General features: G+C 40.1%; 1 protein-coding gene across 1 annotated transcript; it reads left to right on the top strand.

The window, feature by feature from the left end:
• Nucleotides 1–3,901: 3,901 nt before the first annotated feature.
• Nucleotides 3,902–4,459, top strand: LOC308321928 (gamma-crystallin M2-like; the record flags this gene model as incomplete). Its single annotated transcript, XM_080773035.1, has 1 exon — nucleotides 3,902–4,459. The coding sequence occupies one exon, from the start codon at nucleotides 3,902–3,904 to the stop codon at nucleotides 4,457–4,459; it is 558 nt and encodes a 185-aa protein (XP_080629161.1).
• Between the last annotated feature and the right edge of the window lie 23,068 nt (nucleotides 4,460–27,527).

Below are 27,527 nucleotides of genomic sequence, written 5' to 3'. Positions count from 1 at the left end.
AAATCTCACTCTTTTTTAAATTTCCGTTTTAAAAGTTCTGTGTAAACTACGAAATTAGGGCTTTCATTTGGTATATAGGTTGTGCGTGTAGGCCTTCTCTACGAAATGGTATGAAGCGAAAAGCTAAGTTCGTTTTAAACCCAATTTGCTGAACTGACGGCCAGGCTACACCGGGCGATAACTTCTTTGACTATACAATTATATAAACACAATGGACACAAGGAAAGTAAGTGGCAGGCACTCGCTTCTGCTGATTATAGTAAAATTACAAAGAGATGCATCGGAGAATAAGGAGAGATGACGCAGCCTGCACTAGCGGACATCCATGCAGGCGCGCGGTGCCCCGTGCGCGCCGCTCTTTACCAAACTAATTTGGCATTACGGGTGCTTTGAAACTCCACTATCGCTTTCCCAAATGTGTGTGACCAAAATAGCAATTTAGGGGAAAGCGTGCAAGCACGCCCATGACCACACCTCTAGGCGCAAATAACGGTGTCGGCAAAAAGGATAGCGGGTGACACTGGACAAAAATACCGTTAAGGGAAAGAGGAAGCTCCTATATTCGTAATTTTCGGGCAGCGGGCGAATTGCGGGGTGCGTCGTGGGTAAAGTCTGCGACGAAATTGGAGCCCATGGTGTTAGAGGGGTAGGTTTAAACTGGCTAAAAAGTTACATCACAAATAGACAACAATATGTACAGATGGGTGAGTATAAATCAAACTGTTCACATATCACGTGTGGGGTGCCGCAGGGTTCAATACTAGGACCGAAATGATTCATATTATATATTAATGATATATGTAAAACATCCAGTATCATGAAATTTTGTCGATGACACCAATATATTTTGCTCTGGAAAGAATATACAGCAGCTGCTAGAGGTGGCCAAAACTGAATTGGATAAATTAAAGATATGGTTTGACCTAAATAAATTATCACTTAATCTGAAAAAAAACTAAATATATGGTCTTTGGCAAACAAAAAACACTGATGAACACACATATTGAGATAAAAATTGATAATATAATACTAGAAAGAGTTTTTGATAATATGTTTTTAGGAGTAATTATAGAGCATAAGTTCTCTTGGAAATCCCACATTAATTACATCCGGTCTAAATTAGCGAGAAATATTGGTGTCATGGGCAAAACAAGACATGTCCTTGACTCAAACTCACTGTACACTCTCTATTGCACCCTTATAATACGATATCTCACCTACTGTGTGGGGTAACACCTACAAAAGCAACCTTCAGCCAATAAACTTACTGCATAAAAAAGCAATAATAGTCAATAAGGTAAGATATTATGAACACACAAATTCACTGTTTCTGAATTCACATACATTCAAATGTTTTGATTTAGTTGATTTTAAAACAGCACACATATTATATAAAGCAAGACATGAACTGCTTCCTGGCAATATTCAAAAAAGGTTCAGGGATAGGGATGGGGGGTATGAGTTGAGAGGGGAATAAAATTTTAAACAAATAGGTGTTGGAACTAACTTGAAGAGCATGTGCATTTCTGTTCATGATTAAGTTAAGCTGTGGGACAGCTTGCCAGAGCATATAAAACAAAGCTTTAACCTAAAGCAATTTAAAAAGAGGCTCAAACAGGAATTATTGGACAAATAATATAACCTGGAATGTACTGTAGTGTTGGATTGAAGTAGTACATTTTAGTTTTTGTTTCTTTTTCTTTCTCCTTGTTTTTCGTTGTCTGTTTTTAATGTTTTGTTTTCTGTTTTTATGTTGTAAATGTTTCTTTTTAGTCCTGGTTTCTTTTGATCACCTTAAAAGTACTGTTTAATTGGTAATGTCTCTCTGAAAAAGGAGCAAGATCGAAATAAACTATTCGGTAATGATCACCTTAAAAGTACTGTTTAATTGGTAATGTCTCTCTGAAAAAGGAGAAAGATCTAAATAAACTATTCGCGCGTGCACGCGCACACGCACACGCACACACACACACACACACACACACACACACACACACACACACACACACACACACACACACACACACACACACACACACACACACACACACACACACACACACACTATGGTGTAAGCCACTGCAAGGCAAACCCACTGCTGTTCTACTGATAAGTATACATCGTGATCTGTGGTGTGGTGATGTTGAAATCTCAACTGAAACTTTTCAAATAATCGTCTTTCGTGGCTGCCAGACATTTTAACGAGACAGTCCGTTTTAATGATCGTTTTAAAAAATTGCCCTGTAATTGTTACAAATGGTGATGGTCAGATACAGAGAAAAATGGGAAGCAAATAAGGGTCAACAACTCCAAATTTGGAAGGCATTACTGGGGCTAGACGATGTTTTCAGTGTCTCTAACAGAGATAAGCATAAAGGGATCATAAATCAAATACCTAAACTGTATGAGTTTAAAATACAGTAGGGTGGGGAATTTATTATGTATTTAGTGAAGAATAATAATATAGTGTAGAGCAGTGATTCTCAACCTTTTTCATTTCAAAGACCCTCGGTTTGTTACACTGCACTTTAGTGCGGCCACCCATTTGATACCATTTTGATCTCTGGAACCCCAAATCTACACTGTAAAATGTGTAGAGTGTACAAAGTAAACAGAACCAAAATAACCTGTACCTTGGAGTTACGAACCTGCAAGGGTCCGTTTGGATTCATCATGCAATCTGCCTTTTCCTGTGTAGATGGTACAGTGTGGTGCGTGATGATGTGGTCATTGCTAGGGTTCATCCTCCTGATGGGATACAGAGGAAAAGGTACAATCAGTGAATATAGGAGACCGACCTTAACGGGTTCCAACAAAATATCGACCAAAACATAAGATCAAATCCCTCTTCGATTTCCTCAGGGGACATGGTACGCATATTACGATTACAGATATTTCGGCACGTGTGTGTACAGTACGTATATCTAAATTTGTTTCTTGTATAAATAGAGATTTTAGTTCTCAGCAGTGCTCCAGAAAAAACTTCATCAAATCCTCATTGCTCCGAATTAGAGCCAAGACTGAGCTGGAGCAATATTTACTAGGGCCATGACTCAATTAATGCATTAGGCAGAGTAAACAGATTACAACTTGGGGATAAACATAAAAAAGGCTTGAAAAGAAAGGCCTATGACAGGAAACTCCATACTTGGTAGGCAATGAGACAGCAGTCATCACATTTAAATTGATTTACATGAGGCACAATACAGTACACGATGAGGTAGGTGTTAATGAGCTCCTTCTGTTCTCAATCAAGGACAGAATGTTTTGGAGCAACAACTTGTTTGTATTTACAGTACAGTTTTTAAAATATCTCAACACGTCAATCATAGCATTTGTCACATCTTCGTTGGATTACGTGAGGAACATGTAGGCTACATGAGGTAGGTGTTAACGAGACCCTCGTGCTCTCAATCATGAGCGGAGCTGTTTTACAGTTTTAATATTATACTTCGGGTACGAAGACACATACAATAGGCTCTAACAACTCATAGCCTGACAACCTTTCTGCCCGTTTCCTGTCAAACTTCTACTGTACTATCCAATAAAAAGCAGAAACGTCCCCCCGGCCCACGGTACATAGGTCCTTTGACGTTACCAGGCATTGTTGAGCCCCTAGTTATTGTTAACCCTTTCAGTCTCTTCTGTGTATAGTCGTAATGGTACAGGCTTTGTGCCGTCAGAGAAACAGCCTTTCCAAGGTTTTTAGAGGTGGAAACACTGAACAACCTCAGCTCTATGCTCTTCTATGGAATGTTGCTGTGTCGGTGAGCTCCATGGGACACAAAGCAGCCTCTGCTGGCCAGGTACTGTATAAAAAGAAGGCTTCAGCCAGTTAGGAATTCAGTTCACCCACAGCCACAGTAGCAGCAACAGCAGCTGAAACAACTCTCACACAAAGATGACTTCTTCCGGCAACATGATGAGCAAGATCATCTTCTACGAGGAGAAGAACTTCCAGGGCCGCTCCTATGAGTGCATGAACGACTGCTCTGACATGTCCTCCTACATGAACAGGTGCCACTCCTGCAGGGTGGAGAGGGGTTGCTTCATGGTGTACGACCGCAACAACTACATGGGCAACCAGTACTTCATGAGGAGGGGCGAGTACCCCGACCACATGAGCATGATGGGCATGAGGGACCACATCAAGTCCTGCCGTATGATCCCCATGCACAGGGGCAACTACAGGATGAAGATCTACGAGAGGGAGAACTTCGGCGGACAGATGCACGAGATGATGGACGACTGTGACAACATCATGGACCGTTACCAGATGAACAACTGCATGTCCTGCAACGTGATGGACGGCCACTGGCTGATGTACGAGCAGGCCCAATACAGAGGCAGGCAGATGTACATGAGGCCCGGCGAGTACAGGAACTTCCAGAACATGGGCATGGACAGCAGCAGCATGAGGTTCATGAGCATGAGGCGCATCATGGATTCCTATTACTGATTTAAATATCAGGAGATGAACTGAACTTAATAAAGTTGTTTTAAAAACAAAAATAACGGATTATGATGCATTCATTTATCAGCCCCTATTCTGGGCACGCAAATATTCTGTGAAAATAGCCGATCTACAAGCTCACAACGCGTTATATGCTTGTACATCGGCTATTTTGACCTTAGAGTATAGGAAAAAGAGAGGGGAGGGGACCAAGTATAAGTACAGTCCCCTGGGAGAACACCGGTCAACAAAGTAGAAGTGGTTCATTAAAACTGCTCTAATAATAATAATAAAACAAAGCGCCTTACAGAAGATTAAATAAAATAAAATCAGCAAAAGTTAAAATAAATATAATATATCTTATATTATAATATATCTTAACACAAGACCAAAGGGATATCCCTCTGGTCTAGTGGTTAAGATATTGGACTTTCACGCAGGAGAACTGAGTCTGAATCCCAGGTGTTACATATATAGCCACTTGCCCAAATGTGCTGACCTTATCACATTTCATCACATTTGTGATGACGGCTATGGCCGTTTTAACCCAAGGAGGGTTTGTTGTGAAAAATTAAACCCGTGCAAAACTACTTAAAAGCATAATGACAATTTTAATTTTTGTCTTAGGATGTTAATGGTAGGATCACATATAAACCCCTATAATAAATTGCTCAATGTTGACAGCCGGTCAGCAAGTGGATTCATTAGGCCAATAAAAAAGACTATACACCAAATGTCCTACCCCACTGTGTAGATTGCACACAGTGCTGTGGTGATGTTGAAACCTCAACTGAAAGTTTTCAAATAATCGTCTTTCGGGGCTGCCAGATATTTTAATGAGACATTCCGTTTTAATAATTGTTTTAAAAAATTGCCCTGTAATTGTTACAAATGGTGGTCAGATCCAGAAGATAATGGGAAGCAAATAAGGGTCAACAACTCCCAGAAGAAATGTGGAAGGCATCAGGCATTCATTTAACACATATCAGGCTCTAACACAGCCTGACAGCAAGTCGCAGGTTTGATTCCTGAGCCTGACAACCTTTGCTATCTATCTGCCCGTTTCCTGTCAAACTTCTTCAAAAAATAATATAGCTGCAAGCAGTGATAAGGCGGGACCAAGAAAGAAGACAATACGCAATAAGAACAATATGCACAAATAAGACTCATGGGCTGCATGAGATGTCGGATTTGAACCCATGTACTTGTACTCCAAAGGCAGGAGCTCTACCAACTGAGCTATGCAGACACAGTCAGTTGTCTCATTCTAAACAATAACATAATTCAGTGTTTTTGGTAACAATTATGTATGTCCTTGTTTTGGGCATGTCACAATCCATGTGTTCGCTGTTCATGTTTTCACGTACAAACGTCTCTTCCACTGGGATTTCAGTTAATGGTCCATAGATTGTGTGTAGAACGTTTCACGCAAATCTCTAAAAGATCCATGCATAAAATAAGGTATAAGCATTTTTCAAACTGCTCAAAATTGGTGGCACAAGTTGGTAGTGCTGTCGCCTCACAGCTAGAAGGGAAATTATCTGTCTCTCTCCCTCACTGTGTAATATTACGGTAGGTAACTAAAAACCAATACTGATTTGTATCTCGGCCATTTATCAGGATTAGGTTATTGAATGGCGAGTCAGTAGATCATTGCTGGGAACTACACCACAATCATATCTGACAGCCACATTGTAGATGAAATAAAGTACACCTTAAAAGTCTGTATAAAATTTTACGAGGCCCTCACAGTAGGTAATAGAGAAAATCAATTAAATTGGAAATGCAGAAACTGCTCGTCTCCAAACGTAAGCCATTCCACCAGAAAGAAGAATTCCTGGCAATAGGGTGTTCCCTATTATTCTTTTTAGCCTTTAAGGAGGTTATGTTTGGCGAAAGAGAGAATCTTGTAAAACAGCAAATGATTTCTTCAAACACTCCATCCATCCAAAACGCAAGTGTGGTACAGCTGTTTACATTCATATTTCCTAGAGGAAATTATAACATTATATCTTTATACCAAAAGACCGTTAACGCTACACACATTCCAAAATAAAAATGTTCATCCATGAAAGAAACATGATAAAATGTTACAGACAAAACACAACAATAAGAGAAAGAACAATAAGAAAAAACTTCATGAGCCCTGGCGATTATATCGATTGTGAATTGTGTTAATCACCCACCAAGATCAAGAGTGTTTATTTGTCTCCGAGTGGCCAATCTGGGAACCCATTCGGAAAATGGGTTGGTAAACATAACAGCGTTTTGTTTTTTTATTTTTTGAGGACCGCTATCATCTCCAATGTATGGCTTTCATAGGCCAGCCAAGTCTACGGACTTTGGACAGCCAAGCCAAGTCTACGGACATCATTACATGGCTATGTAATGATGATATAAACAAACGGTGTCAAAACAAATTTAATTATCTTTATTGTTAATGGGATTTAATGTTTGTGTTAGGGACAAAACAAACATTGATTTCTCTTCATCGTCAATGGCGTTTTTAAAACAAACATTTAACTAAAAACAAACATTAAACCTGTATATAGCCCCTCAAAAATCTAATTTATGCCGGCCAAGTCGATGGACTTTAATGTTTGTTGAGGGTAATGACAACCTAAGACGTCATCGGGCTGATATACATGCCCTTGCTGCGTCGTCTCTCACTTCACGCACGTGTGATTTTTATTTAAGTTAACATAGCTGAGACAGACATTTGCGTACGGGTCACCTCTGATAGTGAACCCTCTTGTACGAGCTGTCCTTCCAGCCATCGCTGAGGTCCACATTGTCTGGCTTATTAACATGACTCCTCTGGCTTGGCAGTGTGGTGAGCATGTCATGTTATTAACATGACTCCTCTGGCTTGGCAGTGTGGTGAGCATGTCATGTTATTAACATGACTCCTCTGGCTTGGCAGTGTGATGAGCACCCCCCCCCCAGCCTCTATGGTGTGATGTGAGCCAACAGTGTAGAGCTCTGGGAGGGAGTGGCGGTTCCATATGCGAAGCACTAATTATCGTACCAGTTCCATACACAGAGACGGGTCTTAACAGGAAAGTAACTAAGTACATTTACTAGTAAGAGCTGTAGGCCTACGTACAATTTTGCGGTATTTGTACTTTACTAGAGTAATTACAATTTCCATTACTTTTATTTCTACTCCACTACATCTCGGATCCAAATATTGTAGATTTTATTGTTATTACAAAACATACATTACCCACTTCAGCCATAATACATTTAGGCCAGTTGAAAATAGCAGATCTAGACGCTTCACGCATTGCAATCTTATAGATCTGCTATTTATAACATATTTGTATACATGTAACATGGAATGGATGGAACATTCTGCATAATGAGTAGACTATATTTCTACTTTTGGCACTTACAAGTACATTTTAATGCAAATACTTTTGTACCTTTTACTCAAGTACATTTTGAATCCCGGACTTTTACTTGTAACGGAGTAGTTCTATATTGCAGTATTGATACAGTATTGATACTACTACAAATTTGAATATTTTTTTCCACCACTACTGCACATGGCTCATAGTCAGGGCTTAAACCATCAGAGCACCACAGTGCTTGCTGGCTCTATTAACTGCACTGCTGTACCTCCAGCAAAAAGTAAATAAAACATGGTGGGCATTGGATGCACACATTTCATGCTAATTTGATCATTTGTAGCCCTTTTGTAAGGGCTACAAATTTGGGTCAGTAAAAAAAGCACAATATTATGTTATTGTTTATTTACTGGGCCGCCCAAACTTCAAGTGACATCAGCACACATTTGCTGCTGATAACTATAACTATAACTACCCATCTATGTTACAGTAGTCACACAGATCAATGCACACACTCACACATGACAGAACAACCATTCTAAGCTGTTCTCCAGAACAGCCACAAGGAAGCTCTTTGGTACAAAATCTATTAATCAGATTAACTGATAAGGAATACACTACTATAGTGTATATTACGTTTATACAGTACATTACTCTAACCCCAGTCAGTCCAAGTGCAGATGACTAGATCAGACTTTAAATCTTACATTATATTAATCCTCACTTTGTTTAATTCATCATAGTTGTATTGCTCTTCTCTTACCTGTATCTGTGCTGTGTGTCATACTCCTATTTTAGAGCCGAATAAAAGTCGGTTCGGTGCTTTAGAGCCTACAATGTGACGTCATTTGAGGTTCGGGGGGGGGCGGGTACCGTCCTAAAGTCGGCTCTTTGGTGCTACTGAAATTTTCTGACGAGCCGAAATCATTTCGGCACTACAGCGCCGAAACAGCGGTAAAATAGGAGTATGAATCGGCCCCAACGCTGCTATAGAAATTAAAGTACGGGTAGAGCCTACATCTTTCACTGCCTTTTTTGCTATTATTTTAATGTTGTTTTATGCTCTTGTTTTTCTTTTACTTTATTGCTCTGTAAAGCACTTTGAGCTGCATTTCATGATATGAAAGCTGCTATACAAATAAAGTTTTATTATTATTATTATCATTATGGGTCAACACCGAAGGGGCGAAGACCCCTTATGGTTTTCATTCGGGTACCGCCATTTTTTGCAGTTTTGGCAGTTTAGTGTTTTCTATGAAATTTGGCAATATGGTAGAGGGTCGTGAGAATCGCTCAAGAACTGAAGCTCACAGTCATTCGTCAAAGGACCTCTAACCTTTAGGTCTCCCAATGAGTCAATTATATGATTTGCTCAATCTACTCTTGGCGACAATAAAAAAGCAACGTCAAGGAATTCGTAGACTGGTTAACACTACGACGTCGGAGCAGCCGTTCTGACCGGATTTGAGATGTAGACGTTTATTTTCTTAGCCCATGGAGTCCAAAGAAAGTTCCCCTTGCATGACTTTGTCTAAATATTCGATTGAAATCATGTTTTTTTTCCCATTTGAAACGTTTGGAAATATGATTTTAGGCATATATCTCCTACTCTGTCTGGCTATTATCGGCACAATGGACCGCCGTCCCCCTTTCTCACCCACTCGCCTTTTTTTTGCGCTGCTTGATAATGGTGTCTTTTATAAAACGATTCCCGACATTTCCTTTTCACTTGATATCGTTTCGTAGAGAGGGCCTACACAACAGATCTATAATACCAAATGAAAGCCAGAATTCCGTAGTTTACATGGTATTTTGAATTTTTTTAAATGAGCAAAAAATGAGCGAGTTATGATTTAAAGAAAAGAGGGGTGGAGGAAAAAAAAAGAACACACAACACACAGACAGCTAGCTAACTAGGCGATTATTTGGCACAATCAATCAAATATATATTAATTACATCGATAACACGCGTAGCCTATAATGTTTCCCCCTCTATATACAAATGACAATATATAACTCATGTCGTATTTCGTCATGTATGTGAACTAGGCTGCTTGATCAAGGGTGTTGCTTTCGTGAGCAATGGTGTACAAGATTGGTAATACATTGGTCAAAGTAACTCATTTTTAGACCATCTGGGGAAAATAAATACATCTGCAGAGTTCCCCCCCCCCCCCACACACGCAATTCTAGCCTACCCAAACGTAAAACCTTTTCGTTTGCATGGCCGGTTTGACCAGACGCGATTCTTTCTTTGGCACAATCAATCAAATATAATAGTAGGCTACTACGCCCATTTTCAGCTAAATGCGGAAATGTCCAGGCTAAATAACTTATCGACGGGAGTCGTGTTCATATTTATTTACTCGTCATTGTCATGTTCACTCCAAATAAACAAGTATTATGCACTTATGATGCGGAGAGCCATCTTATAAAATATTTGGGTTGGGATATTGAGGGGGCAGAAAACAGCCCGGTCACGTGGTTCATGTACTTGCAAGTTGGGACAAAGAAATGCAATGGTTTTTTTTAATTAAACTGATATAACAACATAACGTGGCTAATAATTGTTTATTTGGAATGTACTTTGGCTGGTAATTTAGGTAAATATAACGCGACTCACTTGTATAAGTAATTTACCGCGGACATGCCGCATTTACCACAATACATTGGCTTTAGTAATGCGGTTAGCGGCATGTACCCTTAATGTACCCTTAACGGCTGGAGGACTACGGAGAATCCGGTCAATAACATCATTACACTTAAACATTAATACAATTATGTCATGTTTACATGCCTAGTCAAGCAGTCTATACATCGCGTGGGGTCACATATATTAATTACATCGATAACACACGAGAAAAGACGAGTGATCTTGGCTCTTTGCTGGGTGGAAGGAAACGGAAGAACAAGAACAACAAGAACAACAGAAGGCAGCAAGTAGCAACGCGACACTCTTCCATGGCTATGTTGCAATATAGCAGACAACGGCAATATATATATTTTTCACATGTATTATTAGTTTTATACATTTTAGGAGTGAAAACATGTGTTTAGAAATGACAACATCTCAGCAGTTCAGACAATGTCCCATCTATTATACATTGGAGAAGTGGTACCCAAAAGCTGTACCCAAACGAAACCCAAAGCCACAACAGCTACGTCGCTATTGCAACACCCACAACACCATCTTACACACTACACCCACACACACTCACACGGCAGTGACGTCACACACTTACCCTTCGCAGTGTTCGCCACCTATCTCCTCCTGTAGTGGCCCTCGCCAACGCTGACCACCAGCCGTCAAACAATAGTCTTTGCACTGGCACTAACACTGGCTCCCTTCCACACTCACGCCGGCAATGCATTTGTTTAATACAAACATTATCGCCCCAATCACCCACACCCCCGAGGCTTCCCTACACGGAACACTAACCACTGCTGCCTATGCTGTTGCCCCAACAGGGCCAGAAACAAGGTCTTTAACCACGCTACTTACATACACTACAACTCGCTTACAATTCGCAAACCTGGCAACACTGCCCTGGCTCACACGTCACCAGCTCTCAGAAATTCACAATCTGTTCTCTCCGTCTCTCGGACAAAAACAAGGAAGAGGAATTCTAGGCTCGCGAGGGGAGCAATTGGATTTAGCTTATTCCTTCTAAATGTCTGTATTTAAAATATCACTGACACAGCGATTCCCTTACTTACATCAACATTGTTGTTTGTCAATAGTTGTTTTTTGCCTAAGTAAAACAATTAGACTGTTCGCTACTTCACATTGGCTTCTCATTGCACGCACACACACACACACACACGCACACGCACGTAAGCCACCCCCCCCACACACACACGTTTCATTCATGCAAACACGGCACTTCTGCCCCGGAGTGCGTGGCGAAGTAACTCTGGGATTGAGTGCCCGCGTAGCGGCGCGAAATTCTAGTTGTTTACAACACTTAACACACGACACAGACAGCTAGCTAACTAGGCTAGCTAGCTTCTTGCTCCATTGAAACCGAGCATTCAATAACATCCCTCTGCCCTCATCATGGATAATAATCATTGTATTCATATTATTTTATCAAAATAGTAAACAAATTCCAAGTTAATTAACCAGCCAAAGATATATGATTTAATTAGTTGGAAATGGGATGCAGGCTTGAACAATGCCAGCTGGAGAGGGACGAGTGGGGGAGAGAGTGGCCAATCAAATCGCACCAAAAACACGGTCCCCCTGACCGTTCAGCCGACTGAGTAGTAGTGAATTTTTTTCAGACTTCCTAGTGTTAACCACTCCCCCTTGAAATCGCATTTCCATTCATTTGTGTGCAGGAGTCTGGACCCTGCTAATGCATGGTTGGTTGCGGGAATACAGCATTGACAGACAACCCCTTCAGCCAATCAGCATAACAAAAAACCTGAAGACATCGCCAGTCTCCAATCAGTGAACAACACTAACCCGGAACACAGAACCTGATTGGGTCCAAAATCTGGACCCTGCTAATGCATGGTTGATTCGTAGGGGTCATCTCCAGTCTCCAACCTAATTGCTAATTTGGAAGAGAATGACATTACTCCTCTCTATATTACTTGTTAGTCCTAATGCAGTCATTGTAGTTATCATTGTATCAAGTAGTATTTTGCTGTTAATTAGAAGACAGGCATTGCATATACAGTAGCTTTTGTCTTTATTGCTTTATTACCGTTAGGACTTGACCCTGTCTTATCGTTGCTTGCAGCTATAATTATAATTATATTATGTCAAGATTAAGATGACCGATGAAGACCTATAAGGTCGAAACATTGCACCATTAAAGAAAATACGTTGGAGCTTTAAACCAGCGTGCAGATGTTTGCCTTGATGTCCAACACCTGGACTATGCAGGCACAAGATGTGCACACAATCTCCTTTGTGAAACATTAATATGACAAAATATATGTAGTAAAGAGTCATTTGTTCAATCAATTGTGAAGAGCTTTAACAGGAGGGACAATCTTTGTTAGAGCAAAAAAGTATACTTGTTCCATAGACCCAGCCAGGAAAAAAATGGTTTTGGTGCTACAATGTCTATTTAATGTACCCTTTGTGCACAGACATCTTAGATCAATCTGCTGGCATACAATTGAGGGATTTGATGGGCTTTGGCAACCCCAAGTCTTTTAGGCTTAGAATCCTACAGCATGTCTGACTGCTGATCTGCCATGTGATTTTAGAGGGAGGTCATATGTAAGGATTTACAATTATAATGGAGCGTGGGTTCAATAAGGTATGACATGTTGATGAGGAACATTTTATTGAATATTGTTTTACTTTTAATTTTGAAAAGTGCACAGAAATCTCCAACTGACTCAAAAGTTGAACACAGATGGGGATGGGCTGCTTCCTCAGACTACCGCACACGCACACTATTCTCCCCAAATAGAGGCATAAATTATGAAATGAATATAAATCAATTACATTAATCACAATGGAAATAAGTAAATAAATAAATAAATGTCCTGGGAACGTTGCACACCTCAGGGATTCTACTGTCCCCATGTAACCCACCCACCCAACACAATGTCCATCACATCGCGCTCTTCCCCAGAGGCCAGAGATGCTCTGATGCCCCAGTGTGATGACGTCCCGTCTGTCCATCTCCACCTGGTTCTCTTCTTCTCTTCCTCAATCTTCCACCCACTCTGCCCCGTCTCACTCTGACGTGAGTGCTCGGAGCCTTGTTGGCCGTAGGTCGCCATGGCCCTGCCAATTCTGCCTCTCCTGTGGTGTCGTTAAGTGTCGAAGGAAGGCACAGTGGATAGTCCATTGCAGGCGGCGTTGATGTCCAGCGGCTGCGCTTGCTGGCAGCTTCGGAGCGCGGTTAATACGTCAACCGTTTCCAGAGGCACGTCACCGGTAAAGCTTAATGGTGGTGCCTGGTGACTGCCAGCCGCAGTGGAAGCACTGATATTCGCTCCTTCTGTGGAGGAATACAATCTTTTAATGCTGTAATAGCTATAGGTGAAGCTTAACAGTGGGGCCTGTTGAATGCCAGTGACCTGACCTCCAGTGTTGAGGAATACTTCTTTCATCGCTGGCCGACAATTAAATAAGACATGGTCAGTGGATGAAATGCAACCCTGGGTTAGCAGTGAGTGGACCAACGCAGCATCGCCGCCAAATGGCCACCTTGGGGCCCATTGGCGCCATCTGGCCAGCTGGGGGTTCAGTGTCCTGTCCAGATGCTGTGTTTACGATTATGTATAATATTGTCCAAGCAAATAAAGTATGGTGTTATAGTGCTCCCACTGGCAGCTTTGAGTTGCAAGATGAGGAAGATTTCAAGAGTGTCATCTGCAGTGTAAGCTGGTACCTGTTGACCACCGAGGGTCAACAGTCATCCACAACAACAACCCTGTACTGGAGGGTCTCCTGGAACTCTTCCATGTCTTGTCATTCCACTTCTGACACCAATGTAATGAATGTTTTGATTCAATCAGGCACAGCAATGTCTAGCGATGGTAAATTCTATATTTGGTGTTTTATTTGGTGGTCACACACAAAACAAGTGAACTTCAGTTAACGGGAAATCACAGTATTAACCCTCCAAATCGTAAATAATCGTAAATCGGCTTTCTTATAGGCGTAGAAGGTTTATTAAAAACACAAGAGTTTTGTACATACAGTTCCAGATTTGCACTTTTCAGAAATGTTGCTGAGCTCGACTGGAAGAAATGCTGGCGTGAATTAGATCCTAATTTTTCAATAAATGCTAGCGCTGAAACGGTTAATATTCGACTCGTCCAGTTTGTAACCAGAGTACACTCTTTTCTCCAAACACCACCAACACATGCACAGTTTGCACTTCAATTCACAATGAATGAATATAAAAACAATGATGTAATTACCAGGAATCTGTCAGCTGTATGGACATAATCCATTGGACACCATCCAACGCTTAATTCATTCCTGCATTGAATCTACCATTAAGACACCCTCTGTGGAATAAAGGAGAACTATTTCTTTTGGAACATACTTCACTTTTGCGCACACACGCACGCACGCACACACACGCACACACACAAAGATTCTCACATTAGATTCTTAAAGAACCGTGTAGAGTATTGAATGATGAGATGAATGGACTCGTTTTCTTAGGGATTATGCGGAGGGTAACAGATCCACTCTCTGTCTCCCACATCCAAGCAGACAAACCACACCGGGTATGAGCACTAAATTGAACATACTGTATCACAACAGAGCCTCATATAGACTAGAGAACAGCGTAAAAAGAAAAAGATCTCACTGCTAGCCCCCTTAGAGAGACTAATTGAGAGTGCATAATTCAACCCATCCTGTTGTACTGTTCCATATGCTTCTCTATAACATCCTGACCTTCTCCCAATGAAAACACCAGCATCACACAAGCTGCCTCTAAAAAACATTGGCCTTCCCACACCCCGAACCCTTAGACAAGAACGACAGAGCCTAGTCTAGTAAATGACACCCATCATCACCCGGTCACATTACAGCCATCAGGAAGAGATACAGGACTTTAACAACCACTTAAACCCTATATACTGCATTGACCCGAGTCCCCCTTGGGGTCTGTAATACTTTACCTTGACCCTCTCCCCTTTTCCCTCTACACCACTGGTTTTCATATCAATGTCCATCATTTATTCGGCATTGGAGGGGTCCAAAAGTAGTTAACATCAATCATGTTAACCACTTTATCCATTATGTTGCTGATTATTCAAAACTAGCAGAGCTACAAGCTCACATCATGTCACTTCGTGCTAAAATAATTGACGGCTAGGCCGTCAGTATGACTAGGGCTAGAACAGGTCGTCTAGTTTTCATGAGCTTAGTCAGGTGGCCTGACACAAAAGAAATCCATCTTCTGACATGAAAGTTTGAGAGACACTTCTTTAGGATGTATTGTATATGGATGGATGTACTGTATTTATGGAGATGCCACATATTGTCTTCATCTCTATGTTGCTGTATGTGTTTATATCGTCTGTGTGCTGCTGCTGTGTTGAAAGGACTATGAAAACAAACCCCCCTCAGGGACAATAAATCTAATCTAATCTAACAATCTAAAAGAACTGCTTGTACTTTTTGTACAACTCGCAAACAGTACACAGACAATGCATTAAGTCCTTCACAACTGTATAGTTTGTTAAAAAGGGCAAACAACCAAATATGCACAAGTTGACGTGGCTGACATTCCGCCATTCTAAAAATACACCCAGGGGTGTTTAGATTTGATTAATCGACGGTCTAATAATATGTAGTTTTGGGTGGGAAAACTGGGAATGTATGAGCCAGACATAAGAGTGTGTACCAGTGGTATTTAGCTTCTCATTTGTCATGTTTGTCCCCGTGTGTCTGTCACCCCTGCAGGTCATGAGAACACACTGAGATGAATGTTAACTTGTACAGAGGAACTAACTGGTATTGTACAGAAAATAGTACATACACGGAGAGTTAAAAAATGTGTGGAATAGAACAGTGAAATAAACCACCGCCGGGCCGGCCAACCAAAAAGCCTATGAGGCCCTGGAGCTGAACAAAAACAGCACAAAACGGAACAAACAGCAGCCACAGTCGCAAAACACTGTGCAGATATCAGAGCTTATTAATGCACGCTTTCGGTCGTGTGACCTTCCTCAGGCATTGTCTGCCCGAGGAATGTCAGCACGGCATGGCTTATATTATAATTAATTAAGGTATGGCCTGAAGGAGGTCACACGACGCAAAGCTTGCATTAAGCTCTGATATCTGCTCTGTGTTTTGAGTGTGCGTCTGCTGTGCGTCTGTTTTTTTATGTGATGGAATAAAAGTATCACTAAAACTATCACTTTTATTCCACCACGGTGGAAATAATAAGTCTATGGGCTTAGCCCTTATGCCAGTTTTTTTTTACCTTTAAAAAAAAAGATGGTTCAAATAAGCTAGCTGTCGAAGGCATGTAGAATCGACCTCAGGTCATAACGGTTAAAATAATGATAATACTTATTAGTATCGATCTAAATGCAGACAAAGCTGGTACAGGAGGGTGTAAGAGGATGAGAAACCAGCAGCAAAATGTTATACTTTGATGGAATATATATATATATGGAATAGAAAATTGTATGAAGTTGAAAATGTATTGACCGATTTGCAGATAAGGGTGTGTGTGTGTGTGTGTGTGTGTGTGTGTGTTTGTCGCTGCCAAATTGCATTCTGAAAAACAAATAAGTGCCGCTGTTAAACATTGTCACATTAATATCAATAAGTAGTGAGCAAAAATAATGAACTTTTACCAAGACTATGTAAGATTATCAGTGTGATGAAGTCAACGATGTCTCGCAGGGATTTGTAAGAATACACACTATTGAGCCAGTAGACAATATAATCCAAGTGTGAAAAGGTTTGATTTATTGCCGTTAGACGGGTCGATTTTTAGTCCAACACCTTAACTGGCCAGCCAGTGATGGGATCATGATTTATATCCGATACTGTATGTTGGTATTGGTTTTCAATATCACCGCATAAAATTCCCCATCATTTTCCCATGACACTATTTTGGAACAGAGGTATTTTCTGTATGACTGTTGACCTCTGTTGGAAAATGTATTCAAGTGTAATGCTTTATGGGCACAACTCCCACTCCCAAACCTCACAGAGAGACACCCCAAACAGGCCCTTTAACCCTTTAAAGCCCAGGAAAGCGTCTGTCTCATTTTAGATTTTAGCTATATACATACACAGAGGCGTCTGGGAGATTTTATTTATTTATTAATTAATTAATACTTACTTTTGCCTTCACTTTCCTACAAATATTATGCCAGGTTCTCATCTCCAATGAGTAAGAAATTGACATGCACTGCCCAATTTAGCAGCTTTAACAGTGTGAATGCAGAGATTGTGGTCCGACTCCTCCACATTATGTTATTTTATTTGTTGTAAGGAAGCTATAGTTAACATGACATGCGTCTGTGTGGAGTTTGCATGTTCTCCCCGTGTCCCCTAGGGTAGGTACCCTCACAAAAACATGCAGTAATCCTGGTCTCTAAACTTGGCGGAGGGTGTGTAGAGCCCAGGATCACAGTAGATGATTGGCACAGGGGTGAAAAATGGGTTACAAAATCGTGGGATAAAAAATATATTAAAAAAAAAAAACATGACATGAGTCATGTCAAGCAAGCTGTCACAGGAGGGGTCTCTGGGGCTGACACTGTCTGATGATCTATATGAGCAATTTAACTTGTCTATGTATTACTCTACAACGAATACCAATGGAACACAAACCTGTTGCCCTGATCATAACTGATCTCTCCTCTTTCAAAACCTCACTCAAAACCCACCTCTTCAAAATAGCTTTCCCCAGTTGACGTCTCGTTTATCCTTTTATCTTTTTAACCCTGTATCAGTTATGTTTTACTTTGTTTTTTTTCTCTTAATAAAGTCTGTTCCTAGTGTTCCCTTGTAAAGCGCTTTGGGTATTTAGAAAAGCGCTATATAAATCTGAGCTATTATTATTATTATTATTATATAAAACCACCACCCAACCAGTCTGCCCTGCAGTGCAGCTCAAATTACTGGTTATAAAAGTAAAATGAACAGCTGCTTGTGTTGCTGTTATTTGTTATAAGTATCACATTTGCTTGATTGCCTGCAGACAGTTTGTGATCGATCAAAATTCAAAATTAAATTAGAAAATTGTGAAATCATGACACTGACTGACTGGACAGTCTGGACTGACAGAGAGACTGAAAGAGAGAGAGAGAGAGAGAGAGAGAGAGAGAGAGAGAGAGAGAGAGAGCCTGAGAGGTCGTCGGTCCATGTGTGACAAATTATTTTTGTCCACACACAGTCCTACATGACATGACAGCATACCTTTTCACTTCACTCGAGTGACGAGTCGTTTTGTTTGCGAGCGGAGCCTACAAGTGTTAAACTAGTTTTTGTTTAGTTTCCATTGTGCGTATAATTAATAAAAAATAAATAATAAGCTGCCTTATGATGGGTCCTGGGTAGTCTCTGGAGATGGGTCTGAGGACAAATGCATACATCATTTTGGGGGTCCTTGAGATAAAGACGTTTTAGAACCAACCACTGATATAGCAACATAAGTTTTTCAGAAAACTTTTTTTTGATTTAGAAGACATTTGTAGAATCGGCCAGTGGGTTAAAGAAATACACATTCATGTTCAGTCGGGCGGAAACACTTTTTGAAAAAAGGACCAATGGATCATGGTAATTATATATCGTTAATATTACATTGGTTAAATATTTATTAACACCCACAGACAGACTTTCAACTTGGTGTCATTATATGACAAAGATTTTCAAAACTATGTTGTGAGCTTGTAGATCAGCTAGTTCCGGTACTTCTGCTGAGAGACACCGTCATATGGACTTCTTGTTTATGCCCCAAATTCTTAGCAATTGTAGAAATATTAGGCCTTAACCTAATTGTTGTTCAACCTACTTAACTTAACCTTAGCCTTAACCTATTTGATTGTTCAAGTATGTTCTAAACATGTATCTAATCAGTTGTGCCCACTCGACAGTCAGACAGTCTAATCAGTTGTGACCAATAGCATTAATTTATGACCAAACATAAAAACAAAATATGGATATACAAGGTTTCTTAGTTCAATAAATTGTCCAAAACATAGATACTAGTACTGTATGAATAACGCAATAACTTTTTTACCACCCAAGAAACTCACTCCTGTCAATTGCAATTAAGCTAGATGTATTTTACTGTACGACTTTTGAACGATCTCAGGGAATTTTGCGCCTCAGCACCCATTATAGTGAATCGTCAACAACGGCTACGTTTTTAAGCCTACTGGCAAGAAGATTAATGTTTTACGTATTGGAAGGGATGCATAAACACACTTTAGGGCTCCCTATACCCAAGTTCAACACTTGGCAACCCTTTTCAGAATGCATTAGCCTGTTGAGGAATTGGATGCTAGTTTGGTAGTTGACAACGATCAGCCTGTATGGTCTCAGTAATCTTTCTTTATTTCTAGTCCGCTTTGGACGGCGCACCTCTGTCACAAGCATATTCTTTCTGGTCGAACTGGCTCAATGTGGGCCTGCACGACGTGGGTGGCAACCTGGCAGGTGATGCATGGCAGGTGCCTCCCAGAGTGGAATTGGGGGTGGGGTGGATAGCTGGGTATCTGGTTAGCCATCTGGTGAAAAAAATATATCTTGAGAGATTAGCTCTCCTACGGTAGCTGTTCAGTGCTGCTATATGAGGCATGGGCAGGGACGCCCACTGTACAGCAGGGAAAGGCCCTGGATCGTGTGTACACAAGAATGCTATGAAGGCACTTGGTGTGAAGGTCACGGACAAGGCAACGATGAGGCTGGCTGGGCACTGCGTGGCATCCATTGCACCGATGGCAAGCAACCGACAGAGAACGGACACTGTGGGAGCCGAGCCAAGGTACAGCATTACCTACTACATACTAGTCGTAGACGCACAGCGGTGTTGCAACACTGAATTTCCCCTATGGGATCAATAACTGTCCATGGATCTATCCATCTTGTCAAGGGCATGGCCATGGGATAATGGGTGGGTACTTCTGGGGGAGAGTTGATTTTAATTACCAGGGGTTCCCCAGCAAAAGTAGTTAATACAGCATCAAAATCATTTTAACCATTTTATCCATTTCCATCCATCCAAACAGCAGATATACAAGTTCACATCGTGTGCACTTTGTGTTTCCTAAATTAAAATAAAAAACAATAAATAACATTACTTTGACCTACATTCAGCTGCGTGTGGGTTCTATTGCAGATGATGGCAAGAGAAAATCATGAAGATACATCAACCGTGGAAATGGTGGTGATTATTAATCTCCGGAGTTATAATGCAAATGCTGATAATATAACATTAATCACTGATTAATGTTATATTATCAGCATTTGCATTATAACTCCGGAGACACCCATTATGCCAAAGTAAAGAGTCATACTAATTTAAGTGTCTGAGTGTTTAAGCACCTTCTTAATATGAAATGTTACTGGAACCCAATACTAACAAATGTAGCTGTGCCGGTCTGTATACCAAATTTATGGCTGTCAGATTGATGGAGTGCGTTCAGATTTTTGCTCCAAGATAATATAATAGCCTGATTTATACTTCATCGTATGACATCGTATGACCTTGGGAGCTTGGAGATCAGTACTTTGTCTTTCAGGTCACGAATCTGTCGTAGGACGAGGTATAAATCAGGCAATATTCAGGTGAGATGTTAATTAGGAAGGAGCCTAGTGTTCAAAAGAAAATGCGTGAAACCGATTTTAGCCAGACTTTCTAAAGCGAATATTTTAAACCAATTGCTGTTGGCCAGAAATTTTGTATCTCCATATTCTTCTTTTCGTACATAATAATAATAATAATAATAATAATAATAATAATAATAATGGCCTACTTCTTTCTGTTCTGCTCTGTAAAGCACTTTGAGTTGCATTTATGTATAAAAAGGTGCTATGTAAATAAAGTGTATTATTATTACTTCATCATACTGCAGCGTCTCACAAAAGTATAAATAATAATAAAAATAACTGACCTACAATAAGTATAAATAATAAAAAACTAACTGACCTACAAGCTCACAAAAAATAGCCGAACTACAACAGCTTGCTCTCAGCTATTTTTGCTATGTTGGAAAAGCTTTGAAAGTGAAAGTGAAATGGTTAAGTGAGTAAAGATTTAACCAATGAAAAGTATCAACAAGAGCTTGTGACTAAATAATAACTGTTATGTATATACTACATTGAATCCATATGCATTATATATTCCCCATTTCCTGAAACCAACCATTTTTAACATAATGAGGTTCCCACCCGACGAGACGATGCGTTTACTGACTAATCAATCTACAAAGGTTTATGAGGAAACTATATTCAGTTAGTTCAGATCAGTTACAAAACTAAAATGTAATTTACATAGTAATAATAAAGCTGCATTTAATAAAACAATACAGCAAAAACAGCCAGTGCTGGTTTTATAACCTATTCTCCTAACAGATGCAATTTCCTGTGAGCATGGTGCACGATAGAGACGTCACATTTGGCACAATTATACTATTATCAAAGTCAGCTTGCTTTCAACATGGTGAATTTCAACATACAAATTAGGCTCCCACAATGGACAATCTGATACAGGGGATTACCGTAGTATAAAATATCAAATGCACATACGAAGGTTAACCCATTAAAAGCATCTGTCATTTGATATTTTATATAGCAACATAGGTTTTTCAGAAAACTAAGGACTTAGAACAGTGGTTCTAAAAATCTCAGATATACAAGCTTGCAACGTGGCACGAAGTGACACACTGTGAACTTGTATATCTGCTATTTTTGAACATTTTGGCTCAGGGGTAGAGTCGGCCGGATGATAACCGCAAGGTTGCCAGTTCGAAACCGGGCTCCCCCAGAGTTAGTGTCCAAGTGTCCTTGAGCAAGACACTGAACCCCTAAATGCTCCTGATGTGCTGGTTGGTGCCTTGCATGGTTTCTGCCACCATCAGTGTATGAATGTGTGTGTGAATGGGTGAATGTAATGCACAATCTATGTAAAGCGCCTTGGATAAAGGCGCTATATAAATGCACCAAATGCACCATTCAAGTGTTTTGAATTCTTTACCACAAGTCTTCTGTGGGTCCCTGGCACAAACCATTTTCAGATGAGTGTCCGCACAGCCAAATACATTTTGGGGGTCCTTGGCACGGAAAGGTTTGAGAACTACTGGTTTAGAAGGCATTAGTAGAATTGGGCTCAGGTCTTAATGGTTTTAAGAAACAGATTCCACAGCCAGACCTTCAAAGCTGCTTAACAGGTGCTGAATGTTATCTTCATGTCAATCACATACGTATAAGATTCCATTGCATTAGCTCTGTATACACTGAAAGTATACAGCCTTGTGTATACTGTATATGTATACTTGAACCATATCTGCTGCTACAGTACGTGGCGTCTTCACTTGCACAAGAGTCTGAGGTACTGTGCCATTATTTTGTCTGAGAACAAACACATGTTTATTTGATACTGGTCTGTTTTAATGTTTGATATTTTGATATTGTGTGCGTGCGCACGTGCACGAGTGTGTGTGTGTAAACTGCAGTTTGTGCACACCAACACCTGCAAGATTGTGATGTGACAAAGTTGAAACATTCATGTTTATCGGCAGCACAATTGATGACTTTGTTAGTTAGACTCACAGCTGTGGCGCCGGTTACAGCTGACAGTAACGCACTAAAAATGTGTTCCGCCTCCTAATGAGAAGACTTTTATTGATTTTATTTTATATCGACATTTTATGGTGTCTGTGCACACTACCCAGCCTACATGGTTCTCCAAATATTGTATTAAGTTAGAGCTGGCCACCATTAACAAACTTACACATTGTCAGAACAGAATATTGCTAACACACCCACCATCAGGACACCCATGGAAGATTTGTGAATACATGTAACTGAGAACACTGTACTGGTGCAACAGTTTACTACACACAATACTATAGGTCCTTTTTCACCAGGTTATACCATCCTCAAACTATATGTCCTTTTAAAAGGGAAGTACTGTAGGGGTGCTGAGGGGGCAGCCACCCCCAGCCCCTTGAGGTCGAGAACAACACTTTTTCTTTTGGCACTTTGAGATGGTAAAGTAAGGTAAATGGAAGTACTTTACAAATTAAATGTATTATATTAGCATTTACTATGAAATCGTACATTTGCCGTCAGCCAGTCACTCAAAATCCCCATAAATGGGAATGCCCCCATATATGGTGCCCAGGTCTCGTGACATCACGTGACATCATCAGGGATGGAGATCGCTGATATCATAGTAAATATGCGAACTAGATTCGCATAGCATAAAAGGCGGCTCCCAGCTTCAACCGAGATACCAAGCCACGCACGCGGTATCTCCAACGATCTCAAATCCTCAGAATCTACAAGACCCAAGCAAGACACAAGATCCAAGATCAAGAACACTTCAACACATACGAACCAAGATGTCTGGCTTTACAACCCAGATACCCTTAATAGCTTCTATTACCTTTGGCACGGGTCGTCTAGATGAGACTAATATCTGGCTAATGGCTAAGCAACTCATAGAGCATTGAAGTAGAGGTTTCTACATCCCGGTTAAGTTTGTATAGAACCCCACTGTAGCGGGTTCTCACTAAATAACCAGCACTGGTTCGAGCTATTTAATAGTGATATTAAGTCTCACAACATATGTGAACAAATTTGATTGAGGGCCTGCCATTGGATTTTTTAGAATTTTCGTTTTTTTCCATGTCATATGAAAGCAGGGAATCATAGCTTCAAATTGACATATTGGTTCAGTTTGACCCACCAGTTCTGGAGATATGGCTTATAGAGTAATGTCTTGCAGAAAACAGCGAGTTGAGAAAACAGGCTTGAAAGGTTCACTTCTGTGGTCTCTAACATTACACCTAGTTACATGTTTAAGCATTTACATGTCGATTTTCACTTATTTCAGACATGCTCTAGTATCTTAAGTGCCTGTGCTATTAACTAATTTTGAGTTATCCTCTGGTGAAAAGCTGGAATTTGCGCGATGGCAGGCTCTCAGTCAAATCTGGTCACATATGATATCCGCCAGTCTCACAAAATACTGCATGTCCTTTTCTGTCATTCCCTTCAGGTACTAACACCAGTTGCCACCAAACAAAAAATTCGCGTGCGTGCGTGTAAATAATGTCATGACACTTAATTCATTACCATTTTGCTCATGATCCAGAAACACCATGAGAAAAAAAATTATAATAAATAATACAAATAAATAAATAAAACAGAACAGTCTTTTTATCGCCTTCTTCTGGAAGGCGATGTCAGACAGAACACCCATTAGAGGGCCATAAAATTCAACAGAGTAAATGGTAAGAGAAAATAGATTTAGCCAAGGTTTGTCTGGGACAAACATGAACACGTCAACAGTGTGATGCAGTGCTGCATGACAGCACGTGAGTGCACGTGAGTGCACGATGCCGTCATACTGTTAGACCAGACAGGGATTGTTTTCAATGTCATGCTTTCATAGCAACCACTAGACTTTTGATTTCAAATTGAAACTCAAGCCCGGCAAAATCAAACAGTGTGTGACATGTGTGTGTGTGTGTGTGTGTGTGTGTGTGTGTGTGTGTGTGTGTGTGCGTGTGCGTGTGCGTGTGCGTGCGCCAGCTTTCAAAGATAACAATGAATGGATGTGGTCATTTAAAAAGAGTTCTTTTCATCTCAAGACCAAGATTATTCTAACTTCAGGAACCAAGACAAATAATGAAAGAAAAATAAATCACCAGCTAATTCCTTTTTGGGGGGATAAGTTAACATTCCAGCCATGGTTCATCAGGGAATGCTGTTCTTTGTCTTAATATACAAAAACTTCACTTTCAGGACAACAACCTAACATTTGCTGGTGACATACGGTACAGTACATGAGAGAAAATAAAGAAAAGTTGTTAAACTACTTTCAACCTGTTTTAGGCATGACATTACTGTACAAAAATTTAAATATCAGGAATTACCAATCTACAAGCTCACGTGTGGAATAGTGACGTGTTGTGAGCTTGCAGATCAGCTATTTTCGTCTGACACCGTTGTATATGTCAAAGTATAAAATAGGGCTTACAGGGTTAACTACACTAAAGAGATATTGAAGGATTCAAGTATTGTAGTTCCATTCAAGTATTGCTTGAAATATATTACAGAATTCATCACTACGGGTGAAATGGAACTACGAAAAGCATGATTTGTAGCTGGATTTCAGTTCTCCAATAGACCTGAACTCATGCAGTGTACTCCTGGATGTCTTGCATTGTCTGGGACAGTAATGGTTCAAGTAACATTATCAAGGTTCTGTCCAGTTTTTAAACTTGAAGCCGTACTAACATTTCTGAAGGATGATATACTCTGCATCTGGAACACATCTTAACTATATCTATGAAATAAAGAGAACAGTGGAAAAATAAAAGGAGATTACCAAACCTTTTTGAGAGGTGCAACCAACAATATAATTTACACGATACATAAAGTTTACATAAAAAACAAGCCCAAAGTTGCTTAGAATAAGCAGACTTGGCAACACTGCCTCCGAGTTGCTTTCACAACTGTGTTATAAACTATCCATTTGACTGAAATAAAACATAGGCCACTGGCCAAAATATGGCTATAAAAGGGAACTATATGCTTTGAGCTATACTTAATACAAAATATATTAAGAGAGGTATGCAAGAGTTCATGTTTTGAAATGTTAATTTAGGTTTTGAATTTATAGCATTAAATGTGATGATCTTTGTCAAGGTATATTGTCTTGCAACTATTTTGAAAACGGCATTATTTTCCTATCCCAGTTAATGAAAATTACTACTACTACTACTAACTACCTACCACCACTACCACTACTACTACTACTACTCCATAAATGTTTAAAGCTGTGGCATTGTCCAAGTTATCTGTTTAGTATCGTTAGCAAAACATATTTAATAACGGTCTGGTTAAAAAAAAAAGAAAGGATAATAAATATTTAGTTCACACTGTTTTCCAATTCAATACGATTTATGGAATGGCTCAAGTATTGGCAGCCAGAGACCACTATCCAACGGCACAATGACATGGATTTACAACATTTGTATTAGAATGTTCATCCACAGTTGGAACTACAGTACACAAGCTGTGTTGTGTTGTTCTGTGTGAATATAATGCATAACTACCACTTTAATCTCTGGTACCCATGGAAAATCCATCAATTCTTTAATCTCTATATCAATTCTCCTGACACCCTTAACAAATACTATGAGACCAAGACCCTCTAACTCTGATTGATTGCCTGTATTTGTGTCACATGGATTTAGGAGACAAGTATAGACAGGTCTCAATTCTGATGGTCATAGATAATGACCGATTCTTCACAAGCCACAATGCTCTGCACATTCTGATTTAAATAGACAAATCAGGAGGACATTACCTTTGTTTGAGACCTGTCTGTGTCAGCAAAACTCTCTCACAAGATCTGATGTTCACATGGAGTGACCGTGCCCAAGTGTGTACCATGATGTTATACTATGGGCGAGGCCTGGAATTGGCTTTCTTGCATTCCCATTCTGGGGTGAACATTCTGCGAAAATAGACAATCTACAAGGTCACAACATGTCACGTTGCAACATGTTGTGAGCTTGTAGAAAAGCCATTTTCGGCGAAGAGATTCTGGAAAAATGCATGTAGAAAAGGAGCAGACCTAGTATAGAGCCCTGGGAACCCTGTAGGGCATGCATCTTGATGCGGGACACCTAGGGGGTCCTCAGAGTTACTACAGGGAGGCCGCCGAATATTTTTGCATTAACCACTTGAACTCTATATCCCGATTCTTTGGGGAACATTCGCTGAGGCATTGTGAGTTTGTTGATCGGCTATTTTCATCAAAGAGGGGAAAAAAGAGCAGATGGAGTGCAGAGCCAAAGGTCAAGTATTGAGCATTTAAGTGGTTAAATGTCTGAAAATGCACATGAACATATTAATAGAAAAAGAGGTTGCCAACAAACAAAATAAAACATTAATTTACACAACACACATGATAGTGCTGTCAAACAAGTCTATGAAGCTCTCTATGAAATATATGAAAAAGTGTAATGTGCAACATTATTGTTTACAATATGTAGTGGTGGATTACTGCTTCACATCTCTCTCT

The sequence above is a fragment of the Protomyctophum bolini genome, assembly GCF_963924005.1.
Source record: "Protomyctophum bolini genome assembly, chromosome: 9".
In the NCBI taxonomy this organism is placed as follows: Eukaryota; Metazoa; Chordata; class Actinopteri; order Myctophiformes; family Myctophidae; genus Protomyctophum; species Protomyctophum bolini.
Note: the sequence above shows the minus strand (reverse complement) of the source record. Positions and strands in the feature narration are given on the sequence as shown.